General features: G+C 37.7%; 1 protein-coding gene across 1 annotated transcript in view; it reads right to left on the bottom strand.

The window, feature by feature from the left end:
• LOC122809096 (myosin-4-like) overlaps positions 1-9254 on the bottom strand; it is a 30427-nt gene extending 21173 nt beyond the window's left edge. Inside the window, exons 1-10 of the mRNA XM_044080324.1 lie at positions 9051-9254; positions 8814-8957; positions 7863-8019; positions 7753-7780; positions 7532-7646; positions 7346-7438; positions 7185-7248; positions 6987-7085; positions 1707-1810; positions 509-647 (exon numbers count right to left, since the gene is read on the bottom strand). Of these exons, the coding sequence (XP_043936259.1) occupies positions 509-647; positions 1707-1810; positions 6987-7085; positions 7185-7248; positions 7346-7438; positions 7532-7646; positions 7753-7780; positions 7863-8019; positions 8814-8957; positions 9051-9254 (1147 nt within the window). The remainder of the gene's footprint in view (positions 1-508; positions 648-1706; positions 1811-6986; positions 7086-7184; positions 7249-7345; positions 7439-7531; positions 7647-7752; positions 7781-7862; positions 8020-8813; positions 8958-9050) is intronic.
• Between the last annotated feature and the right edge of the window lie 9953 nt (positions 9255-19207).

Genomic DNA, 19207 nt, shown 5'->3' on the forward strand with positions numbered 1-19207 from the left:
GTGTGTGTGTGTGTGTGTGTGTGTGTGTGTAAGACTGAGTTGTACGTATGTGTGTGTGTGTGTGTGTGTGTGTGTGTGTGTGTGTGTGTGTGTGTGTGTGTGTGTGAAAGATTCCCTGTTGTGGCACTGTCCTCTACCATAGGCAGATAAACAGCACACCTGTGCTGAGGCACAGTAAGAGCATTTTTTCAGCACAAGCAGATGTCCCGAGGAAAGGTCAGACCCCAGAATGACAACACTGACAGGGAGAAAGGAAGGTATTAAAAAGAACTGTCCCTCATCACTGTCGCTCAGGAATGATAGCCTCTCTTTTGTACCATCTGTTTTCTCATCATACAGATACATGAAATTTACCATTGCCTGAGACAACAGTGCAAGATCAGTCAAATGCATCTCAAAAGACTAGAAAAGAACTAGGGTTAGAAATGCAGGACACAAAGTGTACCACATATCTACACTGATATCAAAGGAAATGTTTACTATACAATAATTTAAAAAAAGTGCCAACCTTCAGTGCCATCGGGCTCTGCCTGTTCCTCACGCTGCTTCTGCTTGAACTTCAAGTTGCCGTGATGCATAATCGCACCAGTTATCTTGTAGATACCAGCTTTTTCTTCATTTGTGAAGCCCAAAATGTCAATAGCTTCCTGTTGGAAAACATATATAGTAACTTTATTACATATCACGTCTGAGTAGTAGCTTAGCTTTAGTTAATACACAGTCTCAAGTTACATACCAAGATCAACAACAGCATAGTAACTATTTCTAAACTTTTTGTTCAGTTTGCTAGAAGCTTAGTATTGCAGGGTTCGAGAATGTAAGAAGTACCCAAGAACTAGTGGGGGCTGGATGATACTTGAGATTTGCAACTTGCTAAAAAATGAAATAGCAGAACACTTCCAGCATTGCCTTTGGCAGGAAACAGTATTACTCGCACTTCTAGCAATTAAAAGAAATTTTAATTTTAGGAGTTGCCAACTAGATCTGGAAATGTGCCTAAGTTGTAGGTTAGCATAACGGTTAAGATGTTTACCTCCAACTTACAAGGTACACAGTTTGATTCTCACCTTTGAAAGGGAAAACTGGCAATGTTTAAAATGGTCTGCAAGGGCAGCTAGCCTAGTACTAACCTATGAACTTACGAGAAAAATCATATGAATAAAGAAATGAGTAGTTCAAAAGCCAAATCAGTTTACTGTGCAGAAAGCGCCCATTAATTCTTAGAAAGATGGCAATTTCATCTTTGGAATGAGATACAAAAGGGTTTCAGTACTTATGATAGTGGATGTCATTAAATGGTTAGTCAGTGGCACAACTTCCAATTTGAAGTGTTTGGCTCTATTTTAAAAATAAAGCAAAACTGAACAAGTACCATAATGTCACAGTCACAACACACTGAATGTAGGGCATGACAAATTGTAGGCTAAACAAACTTAAGTTGAATGTGTGATTATATATTACTGTTGTGCTTTGTACTATTGGAGAAACCCCAGGTGAAAGAAGTTATTTATGTTGAAGGACTGGGAAATACAAGCAATGTGAGTGATGTAATTAAGGGAGTGCAGAAGGATTGTTTCTTCTAATATCACATTTCCCTACTGTCAACTGTTTAAGATTTTTTGTAACAGATAATTAGCAAAAACAAAACTGCTTGATGATCTATTTTTTTTTTTGTTAGCTTTATATGCATTTTATGTCCTCCTTACATCGGTGGCCATCAGCTCCTCTTCATCATTGATGCTTTTGACAGAGATCTCCCCCTGGCTGCAATATGGGAAGTCGTATGGGTTGGTGGAGATCAACAACATATCTGAAAACAAAACAGCATTTATTTTTTAGAAGTATTTGCACATAAACATATTAATTGTATTCTGCATATCAGTACGTACAATAATACTATGGCATCTCTAAAAGTACACAAACAAATACATCACCTGCTGTGAATACAGCATTAGCAATCTACCAAAGTACGCACTATCGGAATCTGTTACAGAGATGAATGTAACCCAGCATGCAAAAATGCTGATTATACATTCACATTCACTAATGTCTTTTTTCTTTCTTATCTGTGCAAGAACTTTGGTCTGCTTAAGTGAACAGCTGGTATTAACACAGGAGTAGAAACTGTGAAACTCTTACTTATGTTGCATTCTATAGACATTTTATACTTTGTTAGCTAGATTATCTGCCCTCTGTGATAAAATGTTAAAAAAACGAAACTGTCCTTTTTGTTTGGTTTGCTAATCAAGTTTAAAAGAAAAACAACATAATAAAATAAAAGACAACCATTCTAGATACCTGTCGGCATGATTAACATGTTGTATAACTGTAGTAAAACAGTGAGCGAAATGCAAGTTTTAACCAAAAATAAATAAAAAAATTAAAAAAACAAGGAAGAAAATCACTTTAATAAAAATAAAAATAACAACTCCAGTAAGCATTTTCATCTTTATCAAGACTTCTTCAGCTCATGTGCACCAGGGAAATTGCAGCACTTTGTTTCACTTCACATTTACTATGTGGCGGAGGCTGGGTGAACAAGTAGCAGTGCAAAGTGCATGATGGATACTTAACCTGTCAAACAGCATAACACAACAGTGGACCAGTGCTGCAGACTTTGTTTCAGTAGTACGTCCACTGGCTTCAATGGGGGGGAGTAGGAAGCATGCAAAAAACAGTGAACCCTATTAAATGATGGGCACTATCCCCAGGGCTCATTTTCCCTCTTTCATTGTCCTTAGATGTTGAGAAGAAAAGGGAGGATGAGGGTTCACTTCTGGGGATTGAAGGAGGAAAATGCCTAAAAATACTCGTGTAATGTTGCAGCGGTGATGGTGACCCTATGACATGAGTGTCAAAGGTGACACGGCATGACGTTTTGAGTAACACGCCACTGTTCACCAACACCCGAGCTACCAAAGAAACTGCTTTTGCATTCGTTGCTTGTGTGAAGTACATTGAATTATTTTGTGCCAGGAGCTAGTTCAACAACACCGCTGCAGAGGTAAGGAAGTTATTAACCTCAAAGACTATTTCGGTATACTGTCTCAATAGAGTCTGCAAAGGGCAGTGCTGACATTGTTTCCTCTTCATTTTTACACTTCTGCAAAGGGCAAATAGTCTGCATTTTTAAGAGTGTGCTGTTTTACATTCCTCTCAACTGTCCTTCTTAATCCCTCCTAAAACTGGTGACATTTTACACTTAATAATGACAGTAATTAGATTTATAGGCTTGTTTTACTTCAGAAAATGTATATTAATTCATGTTTATTTTTTCTGTCCGTGTCTCAGATTAATAGTACTAGTAGTTTAAAACTGTCCATGTCTCTTATTTCTAGATTTGTCCCTGATTCTGTTGAGATTTATCCCTGATGTACTGAGAGCTATACTATTTTTATTTATTTATTTTTGTTTGGGGGGGGGGTAGCATGCCAGCAGAGTCAAGTTAGGTGTTTTCTGAAATTTTGACACACCAAGCCCAGAAGGTTCACCATCACTGACCTACAGTCAGATCAAAAGAGTAACAATTTACAGTTTCTCTTCTAAATTATAACAGTTCCTGCGAAAAACTTGGCTTTGCAGTAGACAGTGGAAGGGATGCAAAAAAAAAAAAAATGTGAAGGTCTTCTTGACCAGTTCTGAATACCTTCTAAATGATGCCTTTGTTGGGGGTTGAGGGTTGGGGTTGGCATAATGGTTAAGGTGTTTGCCTTACAGACACAAGGTACAGGATTTGATTCTGACTATTAAGGGGAAATTGGCTAGGCTCAAAATGGTCCACAAGGGCAACTGACCCAGTACTTACACGTGAACCTATTTTCCAACACATATTGTAGGCTATATAGTTAATCTGATCCAGATGTCATTAAATTCTAGATAGGTACCATTCCCAAGATTTATAAAGTACATAAATACATACATTTCATCATAGATGAGTTCTATCTTGTTCATTCAGTCTTCTTATCACTCTGCTAAATGAACTGTTGGAACTGATTAACAGACAGATTATTTCTTCATTCCACTCCCTAAAATCACTGTATATTTTCATTACAATACATTATTGAATGCTACCACTCAAACATTTACAAAAATATTCTTTCTTATTCCACATCACACAAAGTTATTAATTACACACTTTTATTTATTTTTATTTATTTTGCATTTGTTTACCAGGGAGGTCCGACTGGACAGAGCTGTCCATTTTCAATGGAGGCCCAGGGAGAAAAGCTTCAGAACAATTGCTAACATATTATACATAAGATATTTACATGAGCATTGTGATTTAGACATATAACAGATAATAACATATGATTGCATAAGATATTTACATAAGCATAGTGGTTAAGATATACAATTAAAAGTATAGCAAGGAGTAACATATGATTGTTGTTCATACAGTATGCTTAGTAGAGATAATCTTGAAGATGTAATGAAGATAAGAGAAGAATTTATTTATTTATTTATTTATTTTAAGAAAGGAAAAACTAAAATACTAGCCAGTTTGTCAAAGGAGGAGAATATAGACAAGTTCATATGAGGTTCATTGACATTTTAAGGGAAAGCTTTTCAGCTTAGTCTAGGGAAGAGTTAGTGTGTATAGATAGGACAGTAGTGGGTAGGCAGCAGTGAGTTGGCAAGTAACGTGTGATAATATATATATATAGTGCATCTGTGAGAGTTGTAAAGAGGAGGTTGGATAGTGGGTAAGGGAAAGGAGTTAGAATATGTCAGCCAGGTGCTAGGCAGTTACATGTAATGTGTGGTAATATACAGTGCATCTGTGGGAGTTTTAAAGAGGTTGGATAGTGGGTAGGAGAAAGGAGTTAGAATATGTCAGCCAGGTACTTAGCAGTTACAAGTAACGTGTGATAATATATAGTGCATCTGTGGGAGTTTTAAAGAGGAGGTTGGATAGTGGGTAGGGGAAAAGAGTTAGAATATGTCAGCCAGGTGCTAGGCAGTTACATGTAATGTGTGGTAATATATAGTGCATCTGTGGGAGTTTTAAAGAGGTTGGATAGTGGGTAGGGGAAAGGAGTTAGAATATGTCAGCTAGGTGCTAGGCAGTTACAAGTAATGTGTGATAATATATAGTGCATCTGTGGGAGTTTTAAAGAGGTTGGATAGTGGGTAGGGGAAAAGAGTTAGAATATGTCAGCCAGGTGCTAGGCAGTTACAAGTAACATGTGATAATATATAGTGCATCTGTGGGAGTTTTAAAAAGGAGGTTGGATAGTGGGTAGGGGAAAGGAGTTTGAATATGTCAGCCAGGTACTAGGCAGTTACAAGTAACATGTGATAATATATAGTGCATCTGTGGGAGTTTTAAAGAGGAGGTTGGATAGTGGGTAGGGGAAAAGAGTTAGAATATGTCAGCCAGGTGCTAGGCAGTTACAAGTAACGTGTGATAATATATAGTGCATCTGTGGGAGTTTTAAAGAGGAGGTTGGATAGTGGGTAAGGGAAAGGAGTTTGAATATGTCAGCCAGGTGCTAGGCAGTTACAAGTAACATGTGATAATATATAGTGCATCTGTGGGAGTTTTAAAGAGGAGGTTGGATAGTGGGTAGTGGAAAGGAGTTAGAATATGTCAGCCAGGTGCTAGGCAGTTACAAATAACTTGTGATAATATATAGTACATCTGTGGGAGTTTTAAACAGGCTGGATAGTGGGTAGGGGAAAGGAGTTAGAATATGTCAGGCAGGTGCTAGGCAGTTGCATGTCCAGGAGTTGTTTAGGTGAGAAATAAGCTGTTTTTTGAAGATGGTTTTGTTAGGTTGTACCCTGATTTGTAGTGGTAGGGAGTTCCAAGTCTTGGCAATGTTGTTAGAATACAGGGAGTCACCAGAGCTGTAATGGCTTTTGGAGATTACGATTAGTGCCTTGTTAATGGATCTAAGTTCTCGGTTGTTGGAGTAGAGGGTGATCAGGTCTTGTAAGGCTGGAGTTTTGTCAGGTTGGTACAGTATTTGGTGAGCTAGAAGAAGTTGATTTAGAGCTATGGTGTTAGGGAGTTCAAGCCAGGAAAGCTATTTTAGGGCCTGAGAGTGGTGGGTGCAGTAGGAGGAGTTTGTGGTGAATTTTGCTATTTTGTTGTAGCATACTGATAGCTTGTTTAAATTGTTCTTGTTTAGATTAATTAAGACAGGAGAAGCATACAGTAAGGTAGAGAGAACATGGGTATGAGCTAGGGTAACTTTACTGTTGTTGGTTAGGAAGTTTTTACATCTGTAAAGAGTACCTAGTTTTTTTTTTTACTTTGGTTATTGTATGAGGTATATGTTTGTCAAATTTATATTATTGTCAATAACGACCCCTAGTAATTTGGTTTGTTTGAGGGGGGAGATAGGGGTATTATCTGATGCAGAAATAGAGAACTGGAAAGTAGGTACTGCTGCTTTGGAAGGATGGAAGAGCATAAGTTGGGTCTTTTTAGGATTTAGTATTAGCTGGGAGTTTGTTAGCCAGGTTTCGATGGATGTAAAGGCTTCTTTGGTCTTAGAGGGTGGTGGCAGAGCAGATTAAGGTGGAGTCATCAGCGTATTGAACCAGGTTTGCTAAAGGGGTGGCTTTGTGAAGATTATTTGTAAATACAGTGAAAAGTAGGGGGTCCTAGGATTGATCCTTGGGGTACTCCCAGTTTTACAGGGGAAGGGGAGTTTTTCCACTGAACAGCTTGTTGTAGGTGGGAAAGGTAGTCTTGAAACCATAGTAGAGTGGGGGTGGTTAGTTTTAATTCTGAGAGTGATGTTAGAAGTTTACTAATAAGTACTTAATTATAGCACATTTATGTAAGTTATATACAGCCCTTTAAAGAAAACAAAAACAATGCATTTCAACAAGCACCTTTGTATTTTCACTTGAGATTTAATATAAGTGAACTCCATTAACACTTGTCATAGAGTTTGAAAAAAAAAATTTATGTGGACAAAAGTGCATGCTTAATGTATTACAGTAATTGGTAATAACATCAAACATCATCTTACCAATAAGTTCAGGTTTCCTGTTGCTTATAATTTGGTAAAATATATGATAGCCTCTTTCAGTTGGAAGCTGGAATGTTACTCTAGATTTTTCCAGCAGATCTGTGGAAAAGAAGAAATTAAAACATGATAATATTCAACATCTAAAATATGAAAACAGGTGTTTCTATGATATACATTTAAAAATAGTATCTGTCTTACAAGTTTCAATGTCAGCTGAAGCCAGTTTTCCTGTGGTGCCAAAGTGGATTCTGATAAATTTACCCTAATGATTGGAAGTCAAAATGGTTATAGTTAATGATATTTTCAACATTATTTTAGATCTCACATATCATGCAAAATGTTATAGTTCTACAACTTACAAAACGAGAGGAGTTGTCATTTCTGACAGTCTTGGCATTACCGAAGGCTTCTAACAGTGGGTTAGCCTGGATGATTTGATCTTCCAGAGTTCCCTAGAGAAAAAAAAATGGAAGATTTTCTCTAATAGTCCCTATGATACACCTTAATCAGAAGAGTTATTAAAGATATAACTATATCCCACCTACCTGCATTTTGCCTGACTGTGATTCCTGCTTCTTCTTGTCCCCAATAGCTGCAATTGTTGCAAAATACTGGATGACACGTTTTGTGTTTACAGTCTTTCCAGCACCAGATTCTCCACTGTGGAAAAAGGAAGATAGAAATAACCAATATGAATTGCTAACTTTTCAAAAGTGACCTCATCTACACTGTTATTTATACCAGTTCTTTTCAACCATCTACTTACGTGATCAGGATAGACTGGTTCTCGCGATCTGTTAGAATTTGAAAAGAAATGTTCAATGAACAGTAAGATACAGGGATCAATAAGGCTAACTTAGAAGGGTTCACTCTTACCAGTTAACATGAACTGATAGGCATTGTCAGAGATGGAGAAGATGTGGGGTGGAGCTTCCTGACGTTTCTTGCCTCGGTAGGCAGCAACCACTTCAGGATTATACACAGGCAACCACTTGTAGGGGTTAACAGTGGCGCAGAATAAGCCAGAGTAAGTCTGAAATTACAAGAGAACCATTTTGATTCTTTTTGATGACACAGAGTAATACAACTTTGTAGGCTAGGCAACTCATGTGTTTGCTTACCTAGCCATCTAAGAACAAAAGTTACACTGCAGATAATGAACCTTCTGTCAGTATTGTAGCACTACATTAGCACTGTCCATATTATATGATACATTAACACTGTCGGTATTGTATGACTATGTTAACACTGTCTGTATTATATGATACATTAACATTGTCCGTATTGTATGACTATATTAACACTGCCCATACTGTATAACTGCATTAACACTGTTGGTATTGAATGACTACATTAACACTGTCGGTATTGTGTAACTACATTAAGGCCCATATTGTATGACTAAATTAACACTGTTGGAATTGTAGAACTATGTTAACACCATTGGTATTGTATGACCACGTTAATACTGTTGGTATTGTATGACTACATTAACACTGTTAGTAATGTATAACTACATTGACACTGTCAGTATTGTATGTCTGCATTAACACTGTACATTCATGACCTATTACTACTCTTGTTTATCAGATAACAGCTAAAACACAGGTGCATTTTATGTGCTAACTTATGGTTAATGTCTGTTGCAACTAACATCTTGCCCTTTGAAAATAAGAAACAGTAAACTACTTTATAGGTAACTCATCAATAAATATGAACAACTTATGGTATATTTCAGACAAATGATAAGAAACTTTCCCTTCTAGTTAGGAAGAACAACAAGTTGATATTTCCATATTTTACCATAGAGAGAAGTCATTTACTTACATAAATCATCCAGGCCGCATAACGCTCTGAAAGGTTATACAGCACAGAGGGTTCATTCAGATGGGTCAACATGGCCATGTCTTCAATTTTGTCAAATTTGGGAGGGTTCTGTGGGCAGACTTGGTCTTCTTTAACTGTAACAGTCTGCAGAAAATTATTACAAGTGAGATTTGATGAAGTGCCCTATGTAATGGTACATCAAAGCCCATGTTACTGAGCCTTTGTCTACAGACTTACCTCCCCAGCTTCGGTTTTCACTGTCACTTTGCCACCTTCCCGGGATATGATAGTTCCTTTTACATACATCACTTTAGGATCTGTCACAAAGCAGCTATTCTTGGCATCAAAGGGCCTGCTCTGTGATGCAATTCTTTCCTTCTCAGGTTTGCGCAAATATTGCGCAGCTTCACCAAAAACTGCCATTTCAGCATCTGAACTCATGGCTGCAGATTACTATAAAAACATCATCAAAATAAGTTACAGATGTTAAAAAAAGCTATTTCCACTACTGCATTCATAGACATCTTACATCTACCACAATGGAAATCTCTGAAAGTATGCTCTTTGACATTTGTAAAGTAAGACAATAAAACTGCAATCCTTAGATGACCTTTCAAGCACAAACAAAATATTCAGTCTAGCAAGTTGTGATGATCCTTAATCCTGGCCAATAATCAAGAAGCCTCAATCCTCACCACTGACACCAGTAAGGGACAGCCATTAGGAGTAAAAATAGATACACACAGTATTTTCAGATGCAGCTGTCTGCACCAAGCACAATTTCCCTTAAGAGCACACAGGGAGCACACTCCAGTGCTGGACTCTCTGTCTTTCTGCAGGCCCCAAACAGGACTCCACACTGACCATTTTGGAACTCTGCCTCCCTGTTCCAAGTAGCTGATACACACACTTGGATACTTGATTTTCACATACACACACACACACACACACACACACACACACACACACACACACACACACCTGGGAAAGGCTGGTAGAGATTTACCAATTGTGCTCCCTCTGCCCAAACTATAAGGTAATTATGCTGCCACGAGTCAGCTACTCTAAGGCTCTTACAAGGGTACCCAATTATACTAAATAGTAAAATTAATACTAATACAAATGGTATAGTTTGACCAATGCAGCAAGCCTTTCAGGAGCAGCCACAATGTCACTAAAATAAGCTTAAGTACTCTTCGGATGTTAAAAGTATTCTCTAAAAGACCAGCTACAATGAAATGTATAGAAATATTTAATAATAAATAATAAAATGGAAAGCATGAGAATATTGAATGTCTAGTTACAATAAACACCAGAGTTTCAATCACAGGTGATATAAAAGTAACACATTTGGCTAGCTTCACACAGATGCAGAAAAATAATATTTATCTAATCTCACTATATTTTCCTGACTGACTAAAGAATTATGGCCAAGATGAAGGTGCCCTGTGTGGCAGGGGACTCTCTGGCTCCTGATGTGTTTTGTGTTTTTGAGTTGAATTTTTGTTGAGATATCATCTATCTGGGGAATCAATTCTGACTTTGTTGGCTGTGTGGTTTGTCTACAACTATGGTCTGTTGGATCATTGGATTTGTTTGCATTTGGAGATCTTGTGCTGGTTGTGGCCATTCAGGTGGTGAGTTGCACTGGATGTAGTTGGCCTTTATTTGCAGAGTGAATCAGATCAGATATTGTTGGTTGGAGGGACCAGACTGTTTTTTGAGGATGTTGGTGATGTTGGAGAAGATGTTGGAGATGAAACAATGGCAGGGTGGATGGAGGAGATTGTGGGGAAATGTTGGGGAGATTATTGAACTGGTTGAGGTCGTCCGGGCCTTCAGGTGGCAACAGTTGTGAAGGATGCACTTAGCGGAAGACCCGACTATGTCAGGCTGTTTAAATCTGGAGTTGTCAGACTGTTTCAATCTGAAGTTGAGGTTCTCTTGGTTGGAGGGAGCCTTACTGGGACTTTGGATGTTGCTGGTGTTGGAATAGAGCTAGTGGCAGTGTGGAGGAAGCGAATGGATGCAGTCACTGTGATTGTAAATGAACCATGCATGGTTGATGAAACTTTCTGTGCCTTCTGTTGGCTTGGACTCTGCTGTTGTTGTGTTTTTGTTGTATATGCACTTGTTTATGTGTATATGAGCTTGGAGGAATGAAATTTCATTCAGCTGTACATTTTTTTGTGTGCTGTCTGAATGAAAATAAAGTTTACTGTTTACTTTTTACTGTTTTTACTGTTCCATAGTTATTTACTACAGCAAGGCAAGGTGATGAGTGTTGAGTTGCTTACTACAGCAAGGCAAGATGAAGTGTGTGGTTGTGTGAGATATCTGTGAGAGATCTTTCCTGTCAGGTTCCAAGAAACAAAGTGCTGCTGCGTGCTTTCTGTCGTATCTCTCACTAATATCTAAAGAATCATTTCAGTGCTGGTTATAGAATGACATTATATCTGGTCACCTGACTGGTACAATACACAGCCAGAGATCTGCTAAGATCTGTTGCAGCATCTGAAAGCTATAAACAATTTCAAAAACTTCTACCCTTCCAGGATAGCAATTAGTTCACCCCTAAGGACAATACAGTAAGATACCTAGTCCTGGTTTTCCCAGACATTTTTGTCTCTGGTTGCAATCAGACCTGTAAGAAAAAATCTATATGGCCTAAACCAATCCATTTAATTTTCAACCTATTTTTCAAAATTAGCTGGACTGAGATTAACCTCCTCCCTTTTAGAATTCTCTGTTGAACATAATAATCAGTTATAATAATACTGTCTGACATATATGTATATCTCTTTTCTGTTCAGCAGGACCCACTGTTGATGCATTTTTAACACAAGCAACTTTGCAAATACATTTTAACACAAACATCTGTACAAATCAGTGTGATAGTCAAATTACATATTTTTTTTACAAAACTCCAGTTAGCTATGCTGGCATATATCACACATGCACTGCCCTGCTCTCCCTGGCACAAATGGCACTACCTCATGTCATCACACAAGTAATGAAACAGTTCCCAAGAAAGCTACCAGAAAGATGTGAGCACATAAATATATGTTTATAAGTCAAATATCAAACAAAGATCTGTCGTTTATTAATGTCACTCTATTCCAAAACTCACATTGAAAAAGGTAGTGGAGATGCAGACATAAAGTAACAGGCTGAATCAGTTCTCATATGTCAGTAATATAGCTGGTCAATGAAAAGAGTTTGTTTAGAACACCAAGGAAAATTCCATGCTTTTCTGAGAAGGGCCTTAGTATTTTAAGGAATTACCAATGACAAACATGTGGCAGTTTAGTTTGTAGTCTTTTTACAAAGACAGTAGCACAGCACAGCCTTCATAGAATTTGAGAGGGTGATGATAAGACAATCATGAAGTCCCAGTGCAAGTCTAAAAGTTGCTGAGCTACTGATGTAGTTTCAGAGGTTATGTAGTTGTGAAGATTAGTGTTTGAACCCTAAAACAGGTGTAACTAGAAATTTAGGGGCACTGGTCCATGACTCAACAGGCCTTCTTACATAAGGTTTTGAGTAAGTGAGCACTGTGCTACTGCCCTGCCATAGTAGGCAGAGTCAAGAATTATAAATACAATAGATATACAATTACATTTTACAGCTAAAGTATGTTTAACATAACCACCTAAGACAATGCTGTTTTTTTTTTTTTTTTTTTTTGCCAATTGCATTATTAAAGACCAGTGTATTACAGTGCATTTTTAAGGCATTGTGTTAAAACATTTTTCTCCTGAGGCAATTTATATATATATCCTTTCCTCTGATGACTTGAAAGGGGGTTATTAATTCAATTGTCAAGGGTTATCTCTTAACAAATTGTGTTCCCATACCATGTGTCATAAAAATGAATCGACTGTGCCTTACTTTTTCACAGAGTGTGTTTGGTCTAATTTTAAGACAGGCTGAAACTTCTGAAACAAAGTCAAGTTGAAATTATTACTGAAAAAAAATAAAACTGTTGATTTAACAACCTTTGATATGGGCAATATCTAATCACACTTGTTTAAATGTGCTGAAAGATTTAAGTTGTCATATTATATGCAGCCCCAGAAATATATAAAATGTCCTTAAAGAAAATCATCACATACTGGCAAATTGATTTTGCCGACAACATTAAGCCCAATGTCTTAGAACCCCTAAGTAAGCAATACAGCTTTATTAACAAGATCCTGCCAAGCTCAACAGTAAATGCATAATAATAATAAATAAATAATATAAAAAATATATAAAGACACTTACCTCTTAGTGAAATAACCCAGAGTGAAAAAAGCTACCGGTAATCTGCAAAAGAAGCACTGCATGTCACATATAATCATTGAGAAACATTTGTAATTTAAATTAGTCCTATAAAACTGCATGATTAGTAACATTTTGTGTCAATAATGCTGCACTCAGACTCAGTAAAGGCAATACTGAGGCTGTAGTGAAGTGCCTGCCCTTTGTAGAAACGTACTGCAAACAAAGAGCTGTAACACTCAATGCCTTTATAATATCTGTTAAACTGTCTTCCTCCGCCTCTTCTTAGCTTAGATTGACAGTTTAACAACGCTTCATTCTGCCTATCTGTAAGTGAACGTGTATATACACAATTAAATAAGTTAATTTGGGCATGGCAGTACTACAGACTGATATCTTCCAAGTACCAGTACTAAAGGCACTCATTTTGTGAGACTGGAAAAGTCACAGCTAAATGCCATTGCCCTAGACAACACTAAGGCAATCAGAAGTTCTAACCTATCTGTTGTTATTCCTTTACTTCCATATTGCATTTCCGTTAAGAGTCACTTTAAGATGGTGACCTGAATTAGTAGAACAGCTGAAGGTTATAAAAAGGTGCTAGAAAAAGAATAATTCAGCTGAACAGAAAGATCCACATATACGTGAAATGTAACCGAATCACATTTGGGAATGAACACTATACAGAGGTGAAGATGTTAATAACGGGTACAATAACTCCATAGAAACAGCACAAGCAAGTGGGGGGGGGGGCATATGAGCAGGAATACAGTTACTTTAGCTTGACATGTAAGAAAAGACACTTGCCTCCATATGATACCTCTGAACATTACATTCTGTCTTATAATTATTAAGAATTCACTCAGTGTGATTTTATTACAATTGCAGAAAACACTATGACGTCTCTGCTTGTACTGATATTTTTCAAAATGACACTGGGATAGAATTCATCTCTAGCCTGACAGCTCAAAGTGGTCCAGAATGATATGGCAAACTAACCTTTTAAAGAAGACCTTCCCTAACTCTGTTAACTGTTTTTGAGTCTGTATAAACTACTCGTTAAATAGCGATGCAAATCAACATGCCCATGCCTTACTGTCACCCTAGATTGTGCTTATAATTCAGAGTCTACATTTAAGACCAGTTTAAATCCTGTCCCTAACACAGTTGTTATAATATTCACTGTGCATCAGTGTGTGTGTGTGTGTGTGTGTGTGTGTGTGTGTGTGTGTGTGTGTGTGTGTGTGTGTGTGTGTGTGTGTGTGTGTGTGTGTGAAAAACTTCTCATAGCTCTCTGTGATAAATTGCTGGTTTCAACAGCAGGTACATATTGGTTTCTTTTATTGCGAGCACGCTTTTTGAACGTTCTACCTACATCTATATCTGTTTTTGCAAGTATCTCTGATTACCCTGCGCTCCTCCATAAAAATATAGTGTAAGTACGTTGGCAAGGTACCACATTGCCCTAAGGGTGGGTGGGTGAGTGTGTGTGGTTGTATATGTGTGGGTCTGTGTCTGTGCGAGTGTGTACCAAATGAATGCATAAATGCCTACTCTAGCCTTCCCCATTCACTGCTTCTGGCTATATTATTTGCAAAACTGCTGACCAGTCTTTTCAGGGTAATAAAACACTACTCGGCTATTACAAAAATAAACATATTAAGATTTTTGAAGCAGTTGAATGATACATACATTTTCAGCTTAACAGGGTTTATAACCTCACACATGCGATATTATCAGGAGTTTTTCTACTGTACTACATCTTGAATGTATGTATGTAAAACTTCCTCCTGTCAAGCTAACCTTGACATGAAATTTTATAAGTAGATAAGAAGTAACACTTATTGTAAAAATGTTTACATGGTCAGTATTGCTATGTTTTAACAAGTGTTAAACTACAGCTGTAACAACTTGTCAAATTCCATGAGCAGAGAGATCCTGGTTTCAATATGCATACACAACATTTAGTTACAGTACACTATACTACAGTTGTCTCATTTATTTTTTTATCTATGTAGTTATTTCATTCTAAGGTATGTGTGCTTGAGAAATAAGCAGTTGTTTAAATATATATATATATATATATATATATATATATATATATAATTATTTTATTTTATTGTAAAAAAGCAACCAGCAGTCTCTGCATCCTTCCCACAACAGTGGAAAGATGTAACTAAAAAGTATATTTTTTCATCACTACAGGCTAACACCTAATAGAAAAAAGGTTCAGAGAGGGTCTGGCTTACCTTTCCAAAGAAATTGCTACAACTGTGCTGTCTGTAGTTAGACCCCAAGTAGGATCACCAAAAGATCCACATTAGACTAGGCTTATTCAGTAAGCAAAGACAAAACCATGCATCTCTGGGAAAAAAAGCAAGCTACTTACCAGTGAGTACCACCTGTCTGGCCTTAATTCTGTTTCTTCCTTTATACCATCCGTTCTGCTGAGCTAAGCAAATGCAGACACTTACTGCACTCCAAGTAAGGACAAGTCGCCCCCCCCCCTCAAAAAAAAAAAAACAATGCTCTGCTACTGGAAACCAGCCACTTCTTTAATGTATTATCACTATTAATATCCCTATTCCTACGACTTTATATGTCTAACCCCTAATGTGACAACAGCATGCCTTTCAGGAATTCAATACAAGGCAGTTAAAGGTTTGTCCTAAAAAGAATGCCAGGGGAATTTGTATCGTGTGTTTTCCTGTTGTCAGCTGTGTGTAACAACTCATGGACTGTCACACAGACTAGCTAAGGGCCACCTTTTAAAAGTACCTCATTTTATTTTATTTTGTTTTATTTTTTCCCTTGTGGTAAAGTGCATTTCTCAATGTGTCAAAATTAAAATCATAGGACTGGTCTTTAAAAACATGGAAGACAGCTAGTAAAGATCACCAGTGTTTAAAGAATTATATATATATATATATATATATATATATATATATTAAGATAAGCTAGTATAATTAGCAACAAGGAATATTTCCATAAATTTAAGCAAGTAATTTTATAGTTCCTGTGACTAAAGATTGATATAGATAAGAAACAGTTACAAGTATAGAAGCAAACACACACATTTATTTTTAAAGTGGTAAATTTATTTTAGTTATTTTATGAATGGGTACCTGAGCTAGTCCAAAGGACATTTTCGACTATAACTCAGGAGAAAGGCAAACAAAAACAGAATATAAGCAATAAGGCATAATTCCATATTTGAAGTGCAATGTTAGTTTATATGTATAAATATAGTAGATAAAAACTACAAAAGATGATACATGAAAATGATATGGCAAGTTCATAAAAAAGGTAAAAATCTAATTGCATAAAACATCTGTTATAGACAAGATATATTTCATTCACAGGAATTGCAAAATTGCACTACAAATTAAGTTCAAAAGGAGGCCACATAAGCTATGGAAACTATACAAGCCCATTCCATGGTTGGGCAGTTAAGGGAAATTAATGAGAGCAAAAATAATTTACAATAATAAAGCTAGCATGCGTCTAATAGTTCAAAGCAGAAAACTTGGTCAACAGTAAGTAAAGGCAGACAATCATTTTAGGCAGTCATTTTCCAAGAAATAGAAGTAGCCATGGTCCCTAAATCATTTACATATGGTAGCAATGGGCACGTATCTTCTGAGGACAGTTTTAAGAGGCCTGGCTTAGATCAGCTCCTTGTTAAGGTGGCAGATAATTCCATATTGCTTTTAAAATTTCAGAGAAGGTTAATTCATGATCAGCAAAGATGACCTTACACTGATGATAGCTCCATGTTTGGGAAATACATTATTATTTTAGGGAGATCAGTATCAGCTTGCTTGTTTTGTTTTTGTTTTTTTTGCAGAGAATGGGCAGCAAGCACAAATTAAGAATGTAAATGTTTAAGTTTCCTTAAGAACATTTGGTTCTTTAGGTTTGCATCAACCACCATTCTTTTCTGTATTCTCTAGACCCCGCTCATGCCTCTTTTGATTGTGCTTTCTTTTCTGCACATGAAATCACATTATCATAACAGACTGTCATATTGTTTTGTGATGTGTTTCAGTAATAAAGATCCCACTTTCCCACTCCATTATTTTTTTTCCCTTTTCAGTCTTCTTTAGAGCTAGTCACTCAATTTGTACTTGCAGCAGGTTAGCCAACTACACTGTGGTGGTGGTGCTGCGGTAGCGTTGTCGCCTCATAGCAAGACGTCCCGTTCGATTCTCAGCTAGAGCGTCTTCTGTTTGGAGGCATACGTGAATGGGGCATGCCTTCATTGAAGGCTGTGCATCAGGGCTGGTAACCCGGTACGTAAAAATCCACTACCAATCATTAGCGGACCGGAGTTCCGCTGTGGCGACCCCTAACCCGGAAAAGCCGAAAGACACAAACAGCAGGTTAGCCAACTACACAACTTCATATTAAATCTTAGCTATATGTCCACCATGCTAACTCTGTGTTGTCTAACTGAAAGATGGCCCTCCATGCCTGAGTGCTGTACCAGCTAAGATGTTGCTAGAAAATATCCTGATCCTATTGTTTACGTACCAAGGTATAGGAGAAGACAATATCCCACAAAGAAGGAAGGGCCTTCATACCAAACTTTGTAGCAGTACTTCCTCACTACACAACTCTTCCTCCATCCCTGTTCTTGTCTTCTTGTCATTCAGATACATGCTATCATATCCACATAGGTTCCAGACACATTCAGTACTGAGGCCATCTGTTTCCTAGGTGACAGAACATCATGGCCTTATAAATATCCAAATATAGCACAACCACCTAGTTATTCTTCTCTACTGCACCTTTGACTTAGTCAAAGAATGACATTAAAATGGGCTGACAACTCATTTCCTAGGTGAAGCTATGCTGTTGTTAATTTACAAAGCCATAGTATCAGGGAAATTGACCAGCCTACCCTGCACAGTTCTTTCCATTTATTTTCTTAGGAGAACAAATGTTGGTAAGTTTAGAATGTATCCATTCTTTCTGGATCCTTCTTGTGCGATGGCAGTAAGTAATCCCCCAACACTCTACTGTGACAATGGAATCCTTGGAAAAGCTGTACTCCATAGTTTTGCCAAACTAATCCACTGTATATGATAATAATCTCTACATAGGGGGCAATGATTCTGCTTCATGCAACTAGTCATTCTCATTATTTTTTTGTTACATTTTTTTTTTCTTTTTAACCTTCCTTACTCCTACCAGTTCTGTTCATCCGTGGTAGTACACTCCCTCACACTTTTTCCCATCTTCTGCCTTATGTGCTTACTATTGCCTGGGTTTTTCGTTTCAACTTCTACAGCAGCTCCTGCATTGTCCCTTCCTCTCTTAACAACCCTACTACCTCTTTTATAGTCTCACTATAACAACATCTAGACCTGTAGTCATAATATGTTTACACTGGGCTGCTTTCACCCTCTATCCTGACTGTGAACTGCCCAGAAAGATGGTCACCATTTCTTGTGAGATCTCTTTTATTCACCTCTTCCACCTTATGTGTGCATGCCCAGTTAGGGTCCTGGACATTATTCCTTTCCTGCACTCAGGCATGGAGGGCCATCTTTCAGTTAGACAACACAGAGTTAGCATGGTGGACATATAGCTAAGATTTAATATGAAGTTGTGTAGTTGGCTAACCTGCTGTTTGTGTCTTTCGGCTTTTCCGGGTTAGGGGTCGCCACAGCGGAACTCCGGTCCGCTAATGATTGGTAGTGGATTTTTACGTACCGGGTTACCAGCCCTGATGCACAGCCTTCAACGAAGGCATGCCCCATTCACGTATGCCTCCAAACAGAAGACGCTCTAGCTGAGAATCGAACGGGACGTCTTGCTATGAGGCGACAACGCTACCGCAGCACCACCACCACAGTGTAGTTGGTTTAACTGTCTGTAACTAGTAATCCAAGAACACATGCAGAATGATTTCATACACTTGAACTGCTTTTTTTTAAATTCTGCAATTTTTTTCAGTTTCTGTACCAGAAACTCAGATGTCACAGCTTCTTTGTTTATCACTGTAATTCACCCTAACACCCCTCTCCATTCCTTAGCCCCACTACCAAAAAACTTCCCTAGCCAACTACCTGCAGCCCTGTCTTCCTCCATTATGTAGGCAGTTCCTTCCTTTTTGAATGACACTG

This window comes from Protopterus annectens, chromosome 8.part0 (genome assembly GCF_019279795.1).
Source record: "Protopterus annectens isolate FY-2018-M chromosome 8.part0, PAN1.0, whole genome shotgun sequence".
Taxonomy (NCBI): domain Eukaryota; kingdom Metazoa; phylum Chordata; order Ceratodontiformes; family Protopteridae; genus Protopterus; species Protopterus annectens.